Source organism: Phocoena sinus, chromosome 10 (assembly GCF_008692025.1).
Source record: "Phocoena sinus isolate mPhoSin1 chromosome 10, mPhoSin1.pri, whole genome shotgun sequence".
Classification (NCBI taxonomy): Eukaryota; Metazoa; Chordata; class Mammalia; order Artiodactyla; family Phocoenidae; genus Phocoena; species Phocoena sinus.
The window spans coordinates 58,020,721-58,039,282 of record NC_045772.1 but is presented as its reverse complement, the minus strand read 5'-3'; the positions used below and the strand labels follow the sequence as shown (position 1 = coordinate 58,039,282).

Here is an 18,562-nt window from a genome sequence, read left to right as displayed (position 1 = left end):
CCTGCTGCAGGCTGATAGCCAGACTGACTACAAGTTACGGACATGCACCATGCCTTTTTCCAGGTTTTCAACCACATTGTTCCAAAGCATAGCTGCCAAAAAAAAAAAAAAAAAAAAAGAAATCCAATAGAAAATCCACGTGGTTCCAAATCCACATAATGAAAACCATGAATGCGAGGGGTGCTTATAGGTCTATGGACTTCCACCTAAAATTCTTTTGGGAAAAGTATCAATTTTAGAATATAAAAATAGACATGAATGATGGTTATGGTGGTTGTATTTTTAAATTTTTAATTCCTTAATTTAAAATCATCACTAATTATTTTTAATTTTTCTTCCAGTTTTATTTTGATATTATTGACATACAGCACGTGTATGTTTAAGGTAGAATGATTTGACTTACGTATATCATGAAATGATGATCACAGTATGTTTAGTGAACATCCATCATCTTATATAGGTACAAAATTAAAGACATAGGGGCTTCCCTGGTGGCGCAGTAGTTGAGAGTCCACCTGCCGATGCAGGGGACGTGGGTTCGTGCCCCAGTCCGGGAAGATCCCACATGCCGCGGAGCAGCTGGGCCCGTGAGCCATGGCCGCTGAGCCTGCGCGTCCGGAGCCTGTGCTCTGCAACGGGAGAGGCTGCAACAGTGAGAGGCCCACGTACCACAAAAAAAAAAAAAAAAATTAAAGACATAGAAAAAAGAAAAAAAAATTTTTTTTGTTAGGATAACTCAGGATTTACTCTCTTAACAATTTTCATATATAACATAGAGCAGTGCTAATTGTATTTATCATGGTGTACATTATATCCCTAGTTCTTGTTTATCTTATAACTGGGAGTTTGTACCTTTTGACTGCTTTCATCCAATTCCCCCTCCCTTCTCACCCACCTCTGGTAACTACAAATCTGATCTCTTTTTCTATAAGTTTGTATGTTTGTTTGCTTTTAAAGTATAATTGACCTATGACACTATGTTATTCCCTGTCACACAACATAGTGATTTTTTTCTCTGCATTTCAAAATGATCACCACAATAAGTCTAGTTATGATTTGTCACCATACAAAGATAATCCTTAGTTATTGACTATATTCCCCACACTGTAAATTTCATACTCATGACTCATTTATTTTGCACTTGTAAGTTTGTACCTCTTAATCTCCCTCATCTATTTCTTTCTTCCCTCCACCGCCTTCTCCTCTGGTAACCACCTGTTTGTTCTCTGCATCTATGACTCTGTTTCTGTTTTGTTATGTGTGTTCATTTGTTTTGTTTTTTAGATTCCGCATATAAGTGAACTCATACAGTATTTGTCTTGAAGAGGGAATTTGGCAATATCTAAGAAAACTACATATGAATTTACCCTTTGACCCAATTCTGTAGGAATTTATCCTGAAGAACCATCTCCAACAATACAAAACTACATATGCGTAAGATTATATGTCGCAGTGTACTTGTAATTGCAAAATGTTGGAGCTAACCTCAATATGTATACATAGGAGACAGACTGAATATACATACTAGAGTGCTATACCCATAATAGACTACCAGGCAGCTTTTATGGAGTGATTTTCAGGATTTACTGTTCAGTGAAAAAAGCAAAGAACAAAAAAGAATAAATAGTATGCTACATTTGGGGTAAGAAATAAGGAGAAATAGGGCTTCCCTGGTGGCGCAGTGGTTAAGAATCCACCTGCCAGTGCAGGGGACACAGGTTCAATCCCTGGTCTGGGAAGATCCCACATGCCGCAGAGCAGCTAAGCCCGTGCACCACAACTACTGAGCCTGTGTGCCATAGCTCCTCAAGCCCGGGCGCCTAGAGCCGGTGCTCTGCAACAAGAGAAGCCACTGCAATGAGAAGCCCGCGCACCACAACGAAGAGTAGCCCCCGCTCCCCACCACTGGAGAAAGCCTGCACACAGCAACAAAGACCCAACGCAGCCAAAAATAAATAAATAAAATAAATAAATTAAAAAAAAAACCTTTACAAATAAGGGGAAATAATATGCCTATATCTGCTCATTTTTTACAAAATGATATATTGAAAGAATAAACCAGAAACGAATGAAATTTACCTATAGAGGGAGAGTGGGAACAGAGTGGAAGGAATATAAGAGATAATGACACTTCTCTGGATAAGCATTTGTGTACAGTTTTGACTTTAGAACCATGAGTTTTTGGGTCTCCTTCTTTAGTTTGTTATAAGGGTAGCCAGACAGGTAAAATGTGGTATAATGTGTCTCTTATGCTGTTTAGGCTAAAGGTCAAGGTCTACATCTTTCTTTAAGGAAGTGGGATATTTTCCAAGGTACTCACTTTTCCAAATTTAAGTAGAAATGTGTGGACCTTAGCTCCATTCTTGGCATTAATGTAATTGAGTGACACCGTGTACTTTTCTGTGTACAACTTGTCAGCCTAGGGATTGACTACTCTTGAGTCAGAAATGTGCTTTATCAGTTGTGATGCTCTTGGCCAAAAGTAATAGAAAATCCAATTCAAATTTGTTTAAACATTTACTATCTTATGTAACAATCTGGAGAAAGGGCATGTCCTCAGTGACCTCATCAAGGACCTACGTTCCTTCCATCTTTCTGGTTTTTTTTTGTCATCCTCAGCATGTTACCTTTTCCTCTGAAGTTGCCTTCTTTCATGATTCCAGGTTGTCTGCCACAGCTTCAGGGGTTGACAACACCAGGAAACAGGAAATGAACTGTGCCTATCATGTGTTCCTTTTAAAGAGCAACTTTCTTAGAAGGCCTCCAGCATATTTCCCCTTGGCATCTCATTGGCAGAGTTGGCAAGGGAAATGGCAATTATCATGAATCACTTAGAATAATCAAGATTAATCCTCTTAGGCTGAGGAGGAAGTATAGTAATGCATTTGGACACTGATATCTAACAAATAAAACAAATACCTAAAACAAATACCTAAAACAAATAAAATTTTCCACAAGAATGGAAGAAGGGAGAAGGGGGACTGATATTGGATATAGTGCCACATCCCCTCGCCCAATGAGTGATGGTGATGGTAGGTAGCTATATGGTGCGGTAAATGGTCCTTTAGGGAAAAAAATCTGTGCACAAAGCAAGTTCCCTTAGAAGAAGATGTGACCTGGCAGACAATTATCAGCATTTCTCATATATTATTATTATTATTATCATCATTATTATTATTATTTTGGCCGTACCTCGCGGCATGTGGTATCTTAGCTCCCGACCAGGGATCCAACCCGCGCCCCCTGCAGTGGAAGTGCGGAGTCTTAACTGCTGGACCACCAGGGAAGTCCATGTCATATATTAACATTTGTTGCATCAGTTAACTAGTGATGAATGTGATTATCTGATGGGAACATTATTTTTAAAATTTATTCCAGAATAACAACTTTTTGTTAAATTATATAAATATATAATCCTTGTAAAGAAGTTAAACCATAAACTAAGAAAATAATTGCAGTTGTAAAGAGGAAGGAGGAGTATGTTTATTTACTACAATGGAGTGATCTTCAGGTCTACTGGTAAGTTAAAAAGCAAGGAGGGATTTGAAATTAAGAAAAAAAATTCTGTTAAATTACATGAATCTTTGTAAAGGACAGTAATGAAGGCTGGAGGCCTAAGTAAGTAATGATGAAACACTGATACTAGACAGTTATAACATTGTATGAAAACAGTTATAAATGCATCTGTAATACCTCTTTTTTTAAAAAAAATAAATTTATTTATTTATTTTTGGCTGTGTTGGGTCTTCGTTGCTGCACACGGGCTTTCTCTAGTTGCAGACAGCGGGGGCTACTCTTTGTTGTGGTGCGCGGGCTTCTCATTGCCGTGGCTTCTCTTGTTGCGGAGCGTGGACTCTAGGCACATGCGCTTCAGTAGTTGTGGCACACGGGCTCAGTAGCTGTGACACGCGGGCTCTAGAGCGCAGGCTCAGTAGATGTAGTACATGGGCTTAGTTGCTCTGTGGCATGTGGGATCTTCCCAGACCAGGGCTCGAACCTGAGTTCCCTGCACTGGCAGGTGGATTCTTAACCACTGTGCCACCAGGGAAGGCCCTGTAATACATCTTCAATTGATCTTGTACAGCAGATATTCCTTAACATTTATTTTCCTGCCATACTAATGCTATATTGTTCCCCTTCTCAGGATCATAATGTTTTTTTTACTTTTTAATTGAAGTATAGTTGATTTACAGCATTATATTAATTTCAGTGGTAAACATAGTGATTCAATATTTTTATGGATAGGATCATAGTTTTTATTTATTTCAATTTTGGAACTGACTTGAAAAGAGATAGTATGTATCCAAAATTCCAAAATAAATAGATCAAGTTTCTAAAATTGAAAAAAAAAAGAATACAATTCCCTTTGCAATAGCATCAAAAAGAATAAAATACTTAGGAATAAATTTAAAATAAAGTGCAAAACTTATACTCTGAAAACTACAAAAATATATAAAAGAAATTAAAGAAGACATGAATAAATTGAAAGACATCAAATATTCATGGATTGGAAGACTTAATAATGCTAAGATGGATGGCAGTACTTTCCAAATTTACCTACAAATTCAACACAATCCCTATCAAAATCCCAGTTGGCTTTTTTTTTTCCAGAAATTTATAATTTATATGGAAATGCAAGGAATCAAGAATAACTAAACAATCTTCAAAAAGAAGAACATGGTTGGAGGACTCAGTTCCTGAGTTCAAATTTACTACAAAGTTACAGTAATCAAGACAGTGTGGCACTGGCATAAGGGTAGATATATAGATCAATGGAATAAAATTGAGAGTCCAGAAATAAACCATTACATTTATGGTCAACTGATTTTCAACAATGGTGCCAACACAATTAAATCAGGGAAAGAATAGAAAAGTCTTTTTAACAGGTGGTGCTAGGACAATTGAATATTCACATGCAAAGGAATGAAGTTAGACCCCTACCTCATGCCATACACAAAAATTAATTCATAACTATGAATCATAGATCGAAATGTAATAACTAAAACTATAAAACTTTTAGAATAAAACACCAGAGTAAATCTTTGTGACCTTGGGTTATGCAAAGCCTTCTTAGACATGATGCCCAAAGTATAGCAACAAAAGAACGAGTAGATAAAAAAAAAAAAAAAAAACGAGTAGATAAATTAGACTTCATCAAAATAACAACAATTAAAAAAACCTTTTGTGCTTCAAAGAACACCATCAAGAAAATGAAAAGACAACAGAATGGGAGAGAATATTTGTAAATCACACATTGATAAGGAACTTGTATCTAGAAGATATAAAGAACTCTTATTATAACAGCAATAGAAAGACAAATAACCCAATTGATAATTGGGTGAAGGATCTGAACTGACATTTCTCCAAAGAAGATATACAAATGGCCAATAAGCACATAAAAAGATGCTCTGCATCATTAGTATTAGAAAATGCAAATCAAAACCACAATGAGTGGGACTTATCTGGTGGTGCAGTGGTTAAGAATCCACCTGCCAACGCAGGGGACATGGGTTTGATCCCTGGTCCGGGAAGATCCCACATGCCGCAGAGCAACTAAGCCCGTGCACCACAACTACTGAGCCTGCGTGCCACAACTACTGAAGCCCGCGTGCCTAGAGCCCGTGCTCCATGACAAGAGAAGCCACCGCAATGAGAAGCCCATGTGCTGCAATGAAGAGTAGCCCGCAGTGGCTGCAACTAGAGAAAGCCCACACGCAGCAATGAAGACCCAATGCAGCCAAAAAATAAAAACAAACAAACAAAAAAACCCCACAGTGAATTAACATCTCACTCCCACTAGGATGGCTATAATAAAAAAGATGGGTAAGAACAAATGTGGCAGGAATGTTGAGAAATTGGAACTCACATTGCTGGTGGGAATGTAAAATGGTACAGCTGCTTTGGAAAACAGTCTGGCAGTTCCTCTAAATGTTAAACATGGGGTTATCATATGACCCAGCAATTCTACTCAAGAGAAATGAAAACATAAGCTTACACTACACAGTAACTTGTACACAAATGTTCAGAGCAGCATTATTCACAATAGCCCAAAAGTGGAAACAACCCAAATGTCCATCAACTGATGAATAGATAAGTAACATGTGGTGTATCCATACGATGGAACATATTCCGCAATAAAAAAGGAACAAAGTACTGATACACATACAATATGGATGAACCTTGAAAACATTATGGTAAATTAAAAAAGCCAAACATAAAAGAACACATATTGTATGATTCCATTTATATGAAATATTCAGAATAAGCAAATCTATAGAGACAGAAAGTATCAGTGGTTACTTAGGGCTCGGGAAGATGGGGGGATTGAGAGGGAATGACTAAGGCAGGCAGAGTGTCTTTTGGGGATAATTAAAATGTTCTAAAATTGTGGTGATTGTTGCATAACTTTGTGAGTATACTAAAAACCATTAAATTGTACAGTTATTTTTATTTTTTATTGAAGTATAGTTGATTTACAATGTTATGTTAGTTTCAGGTGTACAGCAAACTGATTCAGTTATACATATATATATATATTTTTTCCACAGATTCTTTTCCCTTATAAGTTATTACAGAATATTGAGTATAGTCCCCTGTGCTATACAGTAGGTCCTTGTTGGTTATCTACTTTATATATAGTAGTGTGTATATGTTAATCACAAACTCCTAATTTATCCCTCCCAACTTCTCCTTTGGTAACCATAAGTTTGTCTTCTATGTCTGTGGGTCTATTTCTGTTTTGTATATAAGTTCATTTGTATCATTTTTTTTAGATTCCACATATAAGCGATATCATATGATATTGTCTTTCTCTGACCGGCTTACTTCACTTGGTATGATAAATCTCTAGGTCCATCCATGATGCGGCAGATGACATTGTTTCATTCTTTTTTATGGCTGAGTACTATTCCATTGTATAATTATACCACGTCTTCTTTATCCATTCATCTGTCGATGGACATTTACATTTTAAATGAGTGAATTGACTGCACAGTAGCATACCATTTATTTTAAAAGAAAGAATATAATTGCTTATATATCTAAAAATAGAAGGATAAACAGTAAAACGAATGGTTGTTTATATGGCAAGGGAGGGATAAGCACAGACAGGACAGGGGTAGAAGCTAGATTTTTTTCTAATAGCCTTTGTCCTATAGACTTGACTTTAGAACCATGTACATATTTTATATAGTTAGAAACCAAAGTTAAATTAAAAAATATAATGGCTAAAAATTGAAATCAAGAATAAACAAATTAAACTAACTATGTATTGAGTTGGTGGCATAATCACACGAGGAATCTAAGTGACTTTAAAACACTGTAATTGACTACACATCCCTATTAGAATATATCCTGATAACAAAAGGAGTTACAAAAAGCCCACCCCGCCCCCAACAAATAACAGTTTTCTGTAATCATACTGTGGTGGTAGTGCCAAGACTGTTGCTCTGAGACTGTTGTTTGTACATGGTGGGATAAAGCAAACGAGTAATTGTTGTAGTTTAGGCATGGATAAAAGCAGATACAGATTTGAGATTGATGCGGGTAGTCCTGATTTTGAATTGGACATATTAGTATAAACTCATGTTGCGTTGTATCTTTAACCAACAAGGACACATTTCCTAGCTCCACTAACTGGAAAGGTCTAGAAACAATGAACCACTCAGTAGCAATAAACATCTTTAGCACATTGTGGCCTCTAAAATAACCATTTCCCACTCAAAAGAACCAGGGTTCCTTGGAGAAATGGCTGGTTCCATGTCTGGGACAGGAAATGCTGGAGATGAGTCTGGAACATCTTGTCATTTAGAAGGCAAGGAAGCTATCAGAGACTTAGAGAGTTGTGTCAAAGGACTCAGGAGCTAATCAGAAGAGATTCCCACTGGCTAAAGACAGGACAATTTGAGCAACAATAAGAATGATAATTGAGAAGGATTAAACACATCAAATATTTAATTCTTTTTTACACATCAAATATTTAAATACGTGAGTTTAAATAAGTAAATAATAATACTAAAATGATACTTAAAAAAAAGACCTCTCACTGTCAATCTTTGATAGATGTGAGAGAACCAACTCATAATTTTGAAAATTGGTAAATAGAAAGAATTGTGTTAATCCTGCCTTTCCTATATGAACTATATTTCAGGGGAACCAAATAGATTTGAAGGGAAGTTTCTTTGTCTTTGAAATTTTCTCCTTATGGAAGCATTTCAGTAAATAATTGAATTATAGAATAACACCATTTTGTAAACCCAAATACATTAATGTGTCAAGGTAATAATTATCAATAGCTGCTAACAATATAAAAAGAGAGACAACTATAAACCAAAAAGGTTGCCAACACCAAATGTTGGAGAGGATGTGAAGCAACTGGAACTCTCATACATTGTTGACAGAAATGTAAAATGGTACAACCACTTTTAAGAACTGTTTGGCAGTCTTTTTTAAAGTTAAAAAATCATTTTCACTCCTAAGTATTTACCCAGAAAAAATGAAATGCCCATAAGACAATATGTATAAAAATGTTCATAGACGCCTTATTCATAATAGCCCCAAAGTGGAAACAACCGTAATATCTATAAACAGGAGAAAAGATAAATTATGGTACATTCATATAATGAAATAATACTCAGCAATAAAAAGGATGAACTAGTGAACTGATATATCAACAACATGGATAAAGTTAAAAGGTAATATGTTAACAAACGACACAAAAGAGTACATGCTGTATAATTCCATTGGCATAAAGTCCAAGAACAGGGAAAAGTGTCTATGGGGATGGAAGCAAGAAAGTGGTTGGCTCTGTGGGTGGAGGGGAATTGACTGTAAAGACTCAGGAGGTAACTTTCTGGGGTGATGGAAATATTCTATAACTTGTTTTGGGAGTAAACTACATGGGTGTACACAATTGCTAAAACGAACTGAACAGTTAAGATTTGTGCACTTTATTTTAACCCATTTAAAAAGACAACCAGATTTTTTGTGCCTCCTGATGGGTGTACACAAAACTCACAAAATATTCTTGACAAAAACATTGAATCTGAAATCTGATCAAGCTCCTAGATCTAAGTATCAATTTATAGGAAACAGAGGGGACAAAGAAACTTATTTAATAACATTCTGGGGATGTGAGAGCTTTATTGTGGGGAACTTTATTGAAGTATGGTCTTTAGACTCCCGCAAGGGGCCCTACTCGCGCCCTCCTCTAGCTGCGTCTTTTCAGATGGGGCAGGAAGTCCACGGGACCAAGGGGATATGCCACTGCCCCTTCCAGACCATGTTCTGGCTCCCTAGAACCTGAACTTCTCACTTTATACAACCTACGCCTGCTTTCAGGGCTTGCGTGGGCCTCTTCTTTAGTTCATCTTCCCAAGGTTTGACTGTGCAGCCAGGGGTAGCTGTTTGAAGAAGATGTAGATTGAGCTTAGAGATGTGGGTGGGAGGAGGGGTGGGGGCAGGAGGGGTGGGCAGGGTGTCCTTGAGAAGGAGATGGAGCCAGGGGTGGAAAGAGAATGGGACAGCCTGTGGGCCACGGGCCAGCTCTCCTGTACAACCACAGTCCAGTGAGGAACTCTAAGGAGTCTGAGAATTCGAAATTCTAACTTGGCCTTCCAGGTCTAAGAGGGTTTATTTGTCAAGGAAGGATCATAGAACATATTTAACTGTTAGCTGGAGTTATAGCATTTAAATACTTAGATATATGGTATTTCGGGCTCCATTTGTACTACTGTCCCAGGTCTGTAAATGTTAGGGTCAGGCCTACCTCAAAACTCCTAAGCTCAAACAGCCCAGTTACTTCCCCAAATAAATTGCAAGAAAAAAAAAAAAGAGGAGAGAGGGAGAATAAATATGTGAACTGAGTGAAATGTCTGGATCTCAATCTAACTGTAAAATGATGTATAAGATAAAAAATTGGAACACTGATTGGATATAATTGATCTTATGAAGAAATTGTTAGGATTTTTTCTTTTTAGTGTGATAATGGTATCAAGATTATGTTTTAGGGAATTCCCTGGAGGTCCAGGGAATTTAGGGCTCTGGGTTAGGGTTAGGGTTAGGGCTCTGTGCTTTCACTGCCAAGGGCCCGGGTTCCATCCCTGGTCAGGGAACTAAGATCCTGCAAGATACACAGCACGGCCAAAAAAAAGAGAAAAGATTATGTTTTAGAAGCATCCTTGTCTTTTAGAGGTACATATTAATATATACATATATATATGTATATATATATTTATTTATTTTTGGCTGCGCCGCACGGCTTGCAGGATCTCAGTTCCCAACCAGTGAAAGCCTGGAATCCTAGCTGCTAGGCCACCAGGGAAGTCCCCGTATTAAAATATTTACAGATAGAATGTTTTGGATTTACTTCAAAAATTGGGGTGGGAGAGGGAGTGGGTTGGAATATAAACAAGGGTGTCAACTGAAGCTGAGTGGAGCTACATAGGAGTTCATGCTCGTCTTGCTTTTGCGTAACCTTGAAAGTCACTCGCAATCCCACCAGAGATTTCCATTACTAACATTTTGTTAAATATTACTTCTATGTGCACTTACCTATTTACATAAATAGGATCACAATGAACATGATGCTTTGTAACTAGCTCTTTTCACTCAAAAGTATATTTAGTCTCTTACTTATAAAACTAAGTTGTTTCTAATTTTTAACTAATATCATAACAAATCATTTTCTGATTTGCCTGATTATCACCTTTGAATTCATTCCTAGAAGTATCACTGCTGGTTCAAAGTATACATATTTAACATTTTGGTACATGTTGCCAGATTGCACTCAGAAAGGCTGAACATACTTACATTCCCACAGGACCCTCTTTCACTTCTCTGCCAACACCAACCTTTGTAGCTTTGCTAATCCAATGAAAACATGTCATCTCATTGTTGGGATTTTTTGTATTTCATAACTAGCAAGAATAAAAATATTCTCCTATGCTTATTAGCCATTTGTAGAGTGTGTGTGTGTGTTGTTTGCTTGTTCATGTTCTTTACCAGGTTTGCCTGTTAGGGTGTTGAACCTTTTTATTGACATGTAAGAGCTCTTTGTGTATTAATGACATACACATTTGTCATATATGTTGCAAACATTTTCTCTTGGGTTGTTGCTTCAACTTCAATTATATGTGTGTGTGTGTGAGCGTTGTTTTTGTTGTTGTTGTTTTCCCATGTAGTAATTTTTTTTTTTGCGGTACGTGGGCCTCTCACTGTTGTGGCCTCTCCCGTTGCGGAGCACAGGCTCAGGACGCGCAGGCTCAGTGGCCATGGCTCATGGGCCTAGCCACTCCGCGGCATGTGGGATCTTCCCGGACCGGGGCACGAACCCGTGTACCCTGCATCAGCAGGCGGACTCTCAACCACTGCGCCACCAGGGAAGCCCTCAAATATTGTCTTTTTTAAAAAAATTATTTTTTTGGGGGGGCTGTGTTGGGTCTTCGTTGCTGCGTGTGGGCTTTCTCTAGTTGCAGCGAGCGGGGGCTGCTCTTCATTGCGGTGTGTGGGCTTCTCATTGCGGTGGCTTCTCTTGTTGCAGATCACGGGCTCTAGGCATGAGGGCTTCAGTAGTTGTGGCACATGGGCTCAGTAGTTGTGGCTCGCAGGCTGTAGAGCGTAGGCTCAGTAGTTGTGGTGCACGGGCTTAGTTGCGCCGCGGATGTGGGATCTTACCGGATTAGGGCTCGAACCCGTGTCCCCTGCATTGGCAGACAGATTCTTAGCCACTGCGCCACCAGGGAAGCCCTACATCATCATTTTAAATGGTACAAAGCATCCCACTAACTGCGTATCAGGGTAGTCAGTCAGACTGCAACTCTACGTTCCCTTCCTAGATAACCTGCGGATGCTCTTACTTAAACTAGTATGAGTGAACTTCTCTTATCTGCAACAATATTATCCAAGTCTAAGAAGTGTGGGTGTAATATATTTAACCTATCTTTTTTGGTGGACAAACTGAAATGAACTCCACCCAGCTTAACACACGTATGCAGTTTTGATTATTTCCTTTTAAGAACATCCTGGAAGTATAGTTGCTTAGTTAAAGTATATATTTTAAGGATTTTGATACATATTTCTAAAATGCCTGGGGAAGGGGGACATGTACCAATTTCTATCCCCACCTGCAATGCTTGTTTCACTGAACACTTGCCCAATGCATATACTAATTTCTTTTTAATCTTTGCCAATTTAATAGGCATTTAATATGCCATTTATATTTTTAGCTAATGTGGCTGAACATACCTATTTATTGGCCATTTTTATATATATCTTTTGACATATTTTTGTTACTCTTTTGCCGATTTTCAATAGTTTAAAAATTACTAACATCCATACCCACCTTGACATCCTCTTTCCTAGTTCTGCCTCCTATCTAAGCTAATTTATGTACCTGATCTATGGATCTCATCTCCTCTTTTTTTTTTTTACATCTTTATTGGGTTATAATTGCTTTACAATGGTGTGTTAGGTTCTGCTTTATAACAAAGTGAATCAGTTATACATATACATATGTTCCCATATCTCTTCCCTCTTGCATCTCCCTCCCTCCCACCCTCCCTATCCCACCCCTCCAGGCGGTCACAAAGCACCGAGCTGATCTTCCTGTCGTCTCCTCTTTCTTTATGGAATCATTCAATCAGTTATTCTCTTTCTTGGCAGTATCTTTAACTACCAGGTTTTTTTCTCTTATACTAACAAACATCACTGTCTGTTCTCCTTACAGAGAAACTTAACATTTTTCTTTCACTTGCCATTCTCCTCCGGCTACTGACCTTTCTCTTCTCCTTTACAGCCAAACTTCTTGAAAGAATTGTCTTCACATGCTGCGTCCACTTCATCCCTGTTTCTTCAACTCATTACAGATGATTTACATTAAGGTCTTCAATGCTGTCTTTGTTGCTAAGATTTTAGTAACAGAATTATATCATATACATGTGAAAAAGCAGGACTTAAAATGGTTTTCCCCAAATATACTCAACTATGCAAAAAATATTTATGCAGAGAAAATAACTTATATGTAATATATGAAAATTTTAAGATACTTCTGGATGACTGGTGAGTTTTATTTTCTTCTTTTAAAAAATATCCTCAGGGGCTTCCCTGGTGGCTCAGTGGTTAAGAATCCACCTGACAATGCAGGGGACACGGGTTTGAGCCCTGGTCCGGGAAGATCCCACATGCCACGAGCAACTAAGCCTGTGCGCCACAACTACTGAAGCCCGTGCGCCTAGAGCCCGTGCTCCATAACAAGAGAAGTCACCACAATGAGAAGCCCGCACACCACAACGAAGGGTAGCCCCCACTCTCCATAACTAGAGAAAGCCTGTGCGCAGCAACAAAGACCCAACAAAGCCAAAAAATATATATATATCCTCAGGACTTCCCTGGTGGTCCACAGTTAAGACTGCGCTCCCAATGCAGCGGGCCCGGGGTTTGATCCCTGGTCAGGGACCTAGATCCCGCATACCGCAGCTAAAGATCCCGCATGGGCAATGAAGATCCCATGTGCTGCAACTAAGACCCCGCATAGCCAAAAAAAAAAAGTCCTCAATTTAATTAATTAATTAATTTATTTCAGTGGTTACCCTTGTTTATTTCATTTTAGTTCACATTCCTTTAGACTAGTTAACAAAGGTAGTTTACGTTTATCCAACAAATATCTGTTGAGAACCAAGTGAGCCGAGCCTCAATTCAATTGAGATAAATATAAAATATGCCCTACCCACAAGGAGGTCTCCAAAGTTGGAAGAACAGATATCACTAAATGAATCATAATTACTATGATAAATATGCAAATGTTCATAAAGAAGAGCATATTCTATCTTGAATGGGAGGTGGACAAAAGTCCCAGGGAAGGACTGTAAAGGACATAATACCTAAATGAGGATTTGAACAAAGAAAATTAAGGCAAGGAAGAGCATTTTTACCATTTGCAAAAGGAGCAGACTTGAAAAAGCATAGTACTGCAGAAATTAAAAGTTAGCTGGAACATAAATGGAGTTTAGCATGGAGAGGGAGGAGGGTGGTAATTAATGTCCCTTTGTGGCCAGAATTACACTGTGATCACTGTTACAAGTGATTAATCCCACACACTCTTATTTTCTGTTCATTACATGGAAAAAAATATTCACATTATTTCCCTAACGGAATTCAAAAATTCCTTTTGGGGAAAGTAATTTCCCCAAAATTTCTTCATCTAAAATCCTTATGCCCTTACCATATCTCAAGGGGCAGTCTACAATTTGAGTGTGAATTTTAAGTTCTCAATTTGTGGCCCCATAAAATGTCCTTAAACAAGAATTTTACGTTGATATTAGAACACATTACAGTGTTAATCAGAAATTCTTAACTTACATTTTCTGAGAGGAGGCAGAAAAGTAAAGTAAAGAAATGACAGGAGCCGCTGGGCTACTTCATTTGGCCGAAAGGCTGAAAGAAGAAGGGGATCGTGACCCAGATTCTCAGAGCTGGCGCTGCCTCCTAGGGCACGACTAGATAACCTGACAGGACAACTGTCTCCTGAAAGGGCCCTTCTTCCCTCTTCGCTCATCCCGCATGGCCTCTGAGCATCTCAGACTGTCCAGTTAACGGCGCCAAACCACGGATAACCGCCAAGCGCCTCTGGTTGCCCCGGTAACAGCCAGCCACACCAACCCGGCTCCTTTAAATCTTCCCAGAATGCTGCGTGCCTTCTCTCATTCACTTCCGGGTTCGGAGGGCTGACTCCTGCTGGAGCTAGGTGTGTTTGTTGGTGGGTTGCGTTTCCCAGCGGTGTGGGATTACCGGGCCGAGTGTGGCGTGTTCCCGCGGAGAGTGGTGGAGACTGTTTTGTTCTTTCCCTGTATTCAAAATGACTGGATCACTAAGGAAAGGCTATAATGTCCCTCAAGTTTTGGCGGCCCTGGAGAAGTGGATTTATTAGTTGCGAAAAAACAAAGCTAGAAAGCACTTTAAAGTTATATGCAACTTCATTTGTTGCTGTGATTTATTTAAGCAGCTTCAAACAACTTACTATAAAACAACTATTTTTGCTTTAGAGAATGAAGGCAAGCACACACAGGTGCAAACAAAACAAAACTCCCAAATTTCATCTTTTGCTCATGTGCATGGTGCACAGTGAGCCCAAACCAAAACGTGGGAGTTTGGAGCATAGAAAGGTATGTTGCAGGGCCCAGCAAGGAGAAGGGACAGAGCTCCTGCTCAAAATACCCTGAACTCCCGGAAGGGTTTCAGCAAAGCATTTTTAAAAGCCAGGTGAGGGAGACTGGTTGCAGGGTATGTGATCAGGTCCTGCACAATTCTCTGGTTGATACTGAGATAATAGGGCGGTTAACATTATCAATCCTTAGGGGCCTATAGGGTCTGGGGGCTCATAATCATCAGGTAATTTCTTCCATTTGGTGGTGGTTTTAGCATCTGTAACTCAGGAAGTGTGCATCAGATACTATTCTCTAGGTATTTCAGAGGAGCTACAGCGAGGATATGGGGGAGGGGGTCCGTCCTGGGAAGGCCCCATAGAGTCCTGCTCGGTTACATATCCACCCAGAAACAACCACTAAAAACACTTTGCAGCAGTCTTCCAGACCCTCTCTGTGCATATAATAAATTTCCAGCTTGTACATGCTATTTTGTAACCTAAAAAGCTTTTATGAACATATTTCATTTAAAAAACAACATGGTTGTATGTTTTCCATTGCTCTTTTTGTTAAAACAGTTTCTATCCTTTTTGTTCTTAATTAGTATTGCAATGGAGAAATGAAAATCCTTATAGCTAAGTCTTTGCCCATGTTCTCATTTCTTTGTGGTGATTATTTTTCTCTTTTTACCTTAGTAATTTGTATTTGCACTTCCCTCTCTCTCCCCTAATGCCGTCCCATTCCACTATGTCTTTATAGTATAAATGGATGAAGTTAACATATATGCCATCCAAAGGCTACTCAATTTTTTTAAAGTATACCTTTCTGATTATAAAGGTAATACATGCTTATTGTAGAACATTAGGAAAATTTGGAAAAATAATAAAAATATTCTGATACCTAGACAACTACTGATCATATCTTGTACAATTTTCTAGTTTTCTCTCTGTTGCTTTCAGCAATGAACATTGAAAAAATGTTTGCTAATTTGGTGCGGGGAAATGAGAGCTTTTAATTTGCATTTTTTTGCTTATTCATATAGCTGAATAGTATTTCAAATGTTTACAGTCTGTGGTCCATTTCAGGCCCCATCTTTTCTATCTAGCCTTCCCTGAGAATTCCAGACTAATTACACTAACTTGAAATGGTCTAGTTTTCCATATGTGTATATTTTAGTCCTCTAACTAGATTAAGAGCTAGTTGTGTGGTCCTGGATTATTCAGTTTCGCTGAGCCCACTTTCTTTATCTGAAAAATACAGTGATAACAGTATTTATTTTGCAGGGTTGTGGTAGGGATTAGAAATAATGTATTGCAGGTGAGCTCAATAAAAAGTAGCTTTTTTTGGTTACAGCTTTAGTAGTCTATGTACATAGAAGGTGTTCATAATATTATTTTTCAAATGAGTAATCCTAGCATCTCACTCAATTTAGATATTTATTGAGCACCTGTGACACATAGGTACTGTTCATAATCCTCAATGTCTCTTGAATCTTTATGAATTAGATACATTTCTTACATAAATCATATGCTCCTCTCAACCTTAGAAATTCTCTTATTATCCTGTTTCTGCTGCCATGCCTGGCCCATCATAGCAGGTACTGAATGTGTGAGTTGAACTGAGTAAATTTACTGGGAAAAGAGAAACACAAATTAGTTAAAACCTGTCAGGCAGTGATGAAGCCATAATAGGTATGAAGTACTTTGTACATTGGGAGATCAGGAGAGATTAATTTTGATTAAGGTATCTGGGAAGGCCCTGTGGATTAGGTAGATTTGATCAGGACCTGGATCATAAGGACTGAGGACTGACTTAAAGATGGAAATATGAGTTAAGGCTTGGAGTTATAAGTAAAAAGGTTGTATTTTGTTATGTTGATGAAAAAATTAATAGTCGGTCTAAGAAAGAAATGGAAAATTTTATTTGAGCAAATCTGAGGATTATAACCTGGGAGACAGTCTTTCAGAAAGCTCTGAGCACTGTTCCACAGCACAGTGGATCAGTGTGCTAATCACAGCACAGTTAAAGAAGTTTTTGAGACAAAGTGTTATACGTCAAATGAATTATTGACAGAAGGAAGGTTATCTCCCAAGGAGTTATGGAGTAGTGGGTCATCCTGACCCTATACAAGATTAAGAAGGAATATCTTCTAAGGAGGTCTGGTTAATGCAGATGGAGGAGGCCCAAACTGGCAGAGAAAAATTTTGTTTAAATTTTTCTTGCCTTGCCATAAAATATGAAATTTATTTCATCAATTATCAGAGAGTTATTTGCAGTGGCAAAAGAGTAGGGTGGGCGAATGGGCCTAGAAGAGGCAGAAAAAAAGTAGTTGGGTCTTATATTTTGAGGGTTTTGACGCGACCATTCATTATAATTGCAGCTTTCAAACGTTTCTGAAAAACAGGGCTTTTAATATGGCTTGGGGCGTCAAGAGGTGGACCAGAGGCTGCAATTAGCCTGCTGGTGGACAAAGCAGGGAGTGCGAAGATGGCAGAAACCTTCAGAGGGAGAAGGGTATTTAATGGCCAGTACTGGTCAGGAGGTAAGGAAGGATTGTGCACGAGTAAGCAGGGCTGCGGAACAAGGCTTATGGGGACGGCACAAGCACGCTGAGCGGCAAAGGCCGACCCTACATCAGGCGGGTTGTAGCCTGCGAGGGTACTAGCTAACCCCAGCTCAGCCAGCAGGCGCTTGGCCCCGCCCCTTGCCCGCCCAGCAGCCGTCGCCCCGCCCCGTTACCGTCTTCCCTCCCGGCGCCTGTGGCCCAGCGCTCCTTTGGTCTCCGGGCTCGTGGACCCCTGCGGCCGTCGTCCGGCTGGCGCCAGGTCGGCTCGGCGGAGGGAGGGCCTGGGCTGTGGGTAGGCGGGAGGGAGGTTGCCTTTCCCTGTCTCCCCTCGGGCCTCCTGAGGCGGGCGGAAGCAGCTGCAAAGTCCGTGGGCGGCATGGCAGGAGCTCCGGATGAACACGGCCCGGGCCCCGCTGCGGGGGAGCAGCTGCAGCAGCAACACGTCGGGTGCCAGGTCTTCCCGGAGCGGTTGGCTCAGGGGAAGCCACAGCAAGGGTGCCTCTCCAGCTTCTTCACCAACAACCAGAAGTGCCAGCTTATGCTCTTGCAGACGTTGGAGACAAGTAGGAGCCGTGAGCCTGGGGGCTGGGCGTCTGCGGAGGGTGCGGTGGGGGTTGTCTGAGAGCCGGCGGGCAGGGAGGGGCCTTGGTGCCGCTCCGCTAGGGGGCTCCGGGTTCAGCCCAGGTGTGTCGGGGGCGGGGTTGAGGCACCAAGTGCAGAGTTAAAGGCAGATTCTTGTGAGGGCGGGTGTGGGGGTCTGAGCCTCAGTTTCCATCAGAGGAAGCGCTGAGGCCCCTTTCAGGACTACTTTTTCTTGCGGCGTGAATGAGGAGTTGGGTTAGGAGTTTGCCCTTTCCGT

The 18,562-nt window shown here is 39.8% G+C and overlaps 1 protein-coding gene across 5 annotated transcripts in view; it reads left to right on the top strand.

Moving 5' to 3' along the window:
• Nucleotides 1–1,415: 1,415 nt before the first annotated feature.
• Nucleotides 1,416–18,562, top strand: part of ATP23 (ATP23 metallopeptidase and ATP synthase assembly factor homolog) — a 37,817-nt gene continuing 20,670 nt past the window's right edge. Inside the window, exon 1 of one of the 5 annotated variants that reach the window (XM_032646298.1) lies at nucleotides 1,416–1,434. In XM_032646298.1, coding sequence (XP_032502189.1) covers nucleotides 1,431–1,434 — 4 coding nt within the window. In that variant the 5' untranslated portion in view covers nucleotides 1,416–1,430. Of the gene's footprint in view, nucleotides 1,435–16,177; nucleotides 18,276–18,562 lie in introns of those variants that run through there. The other 4 variants (XM_032646293.1, XM_032646292.1, XM_032646299.1 and 1 more) reach the window with 4 other exon arrangements.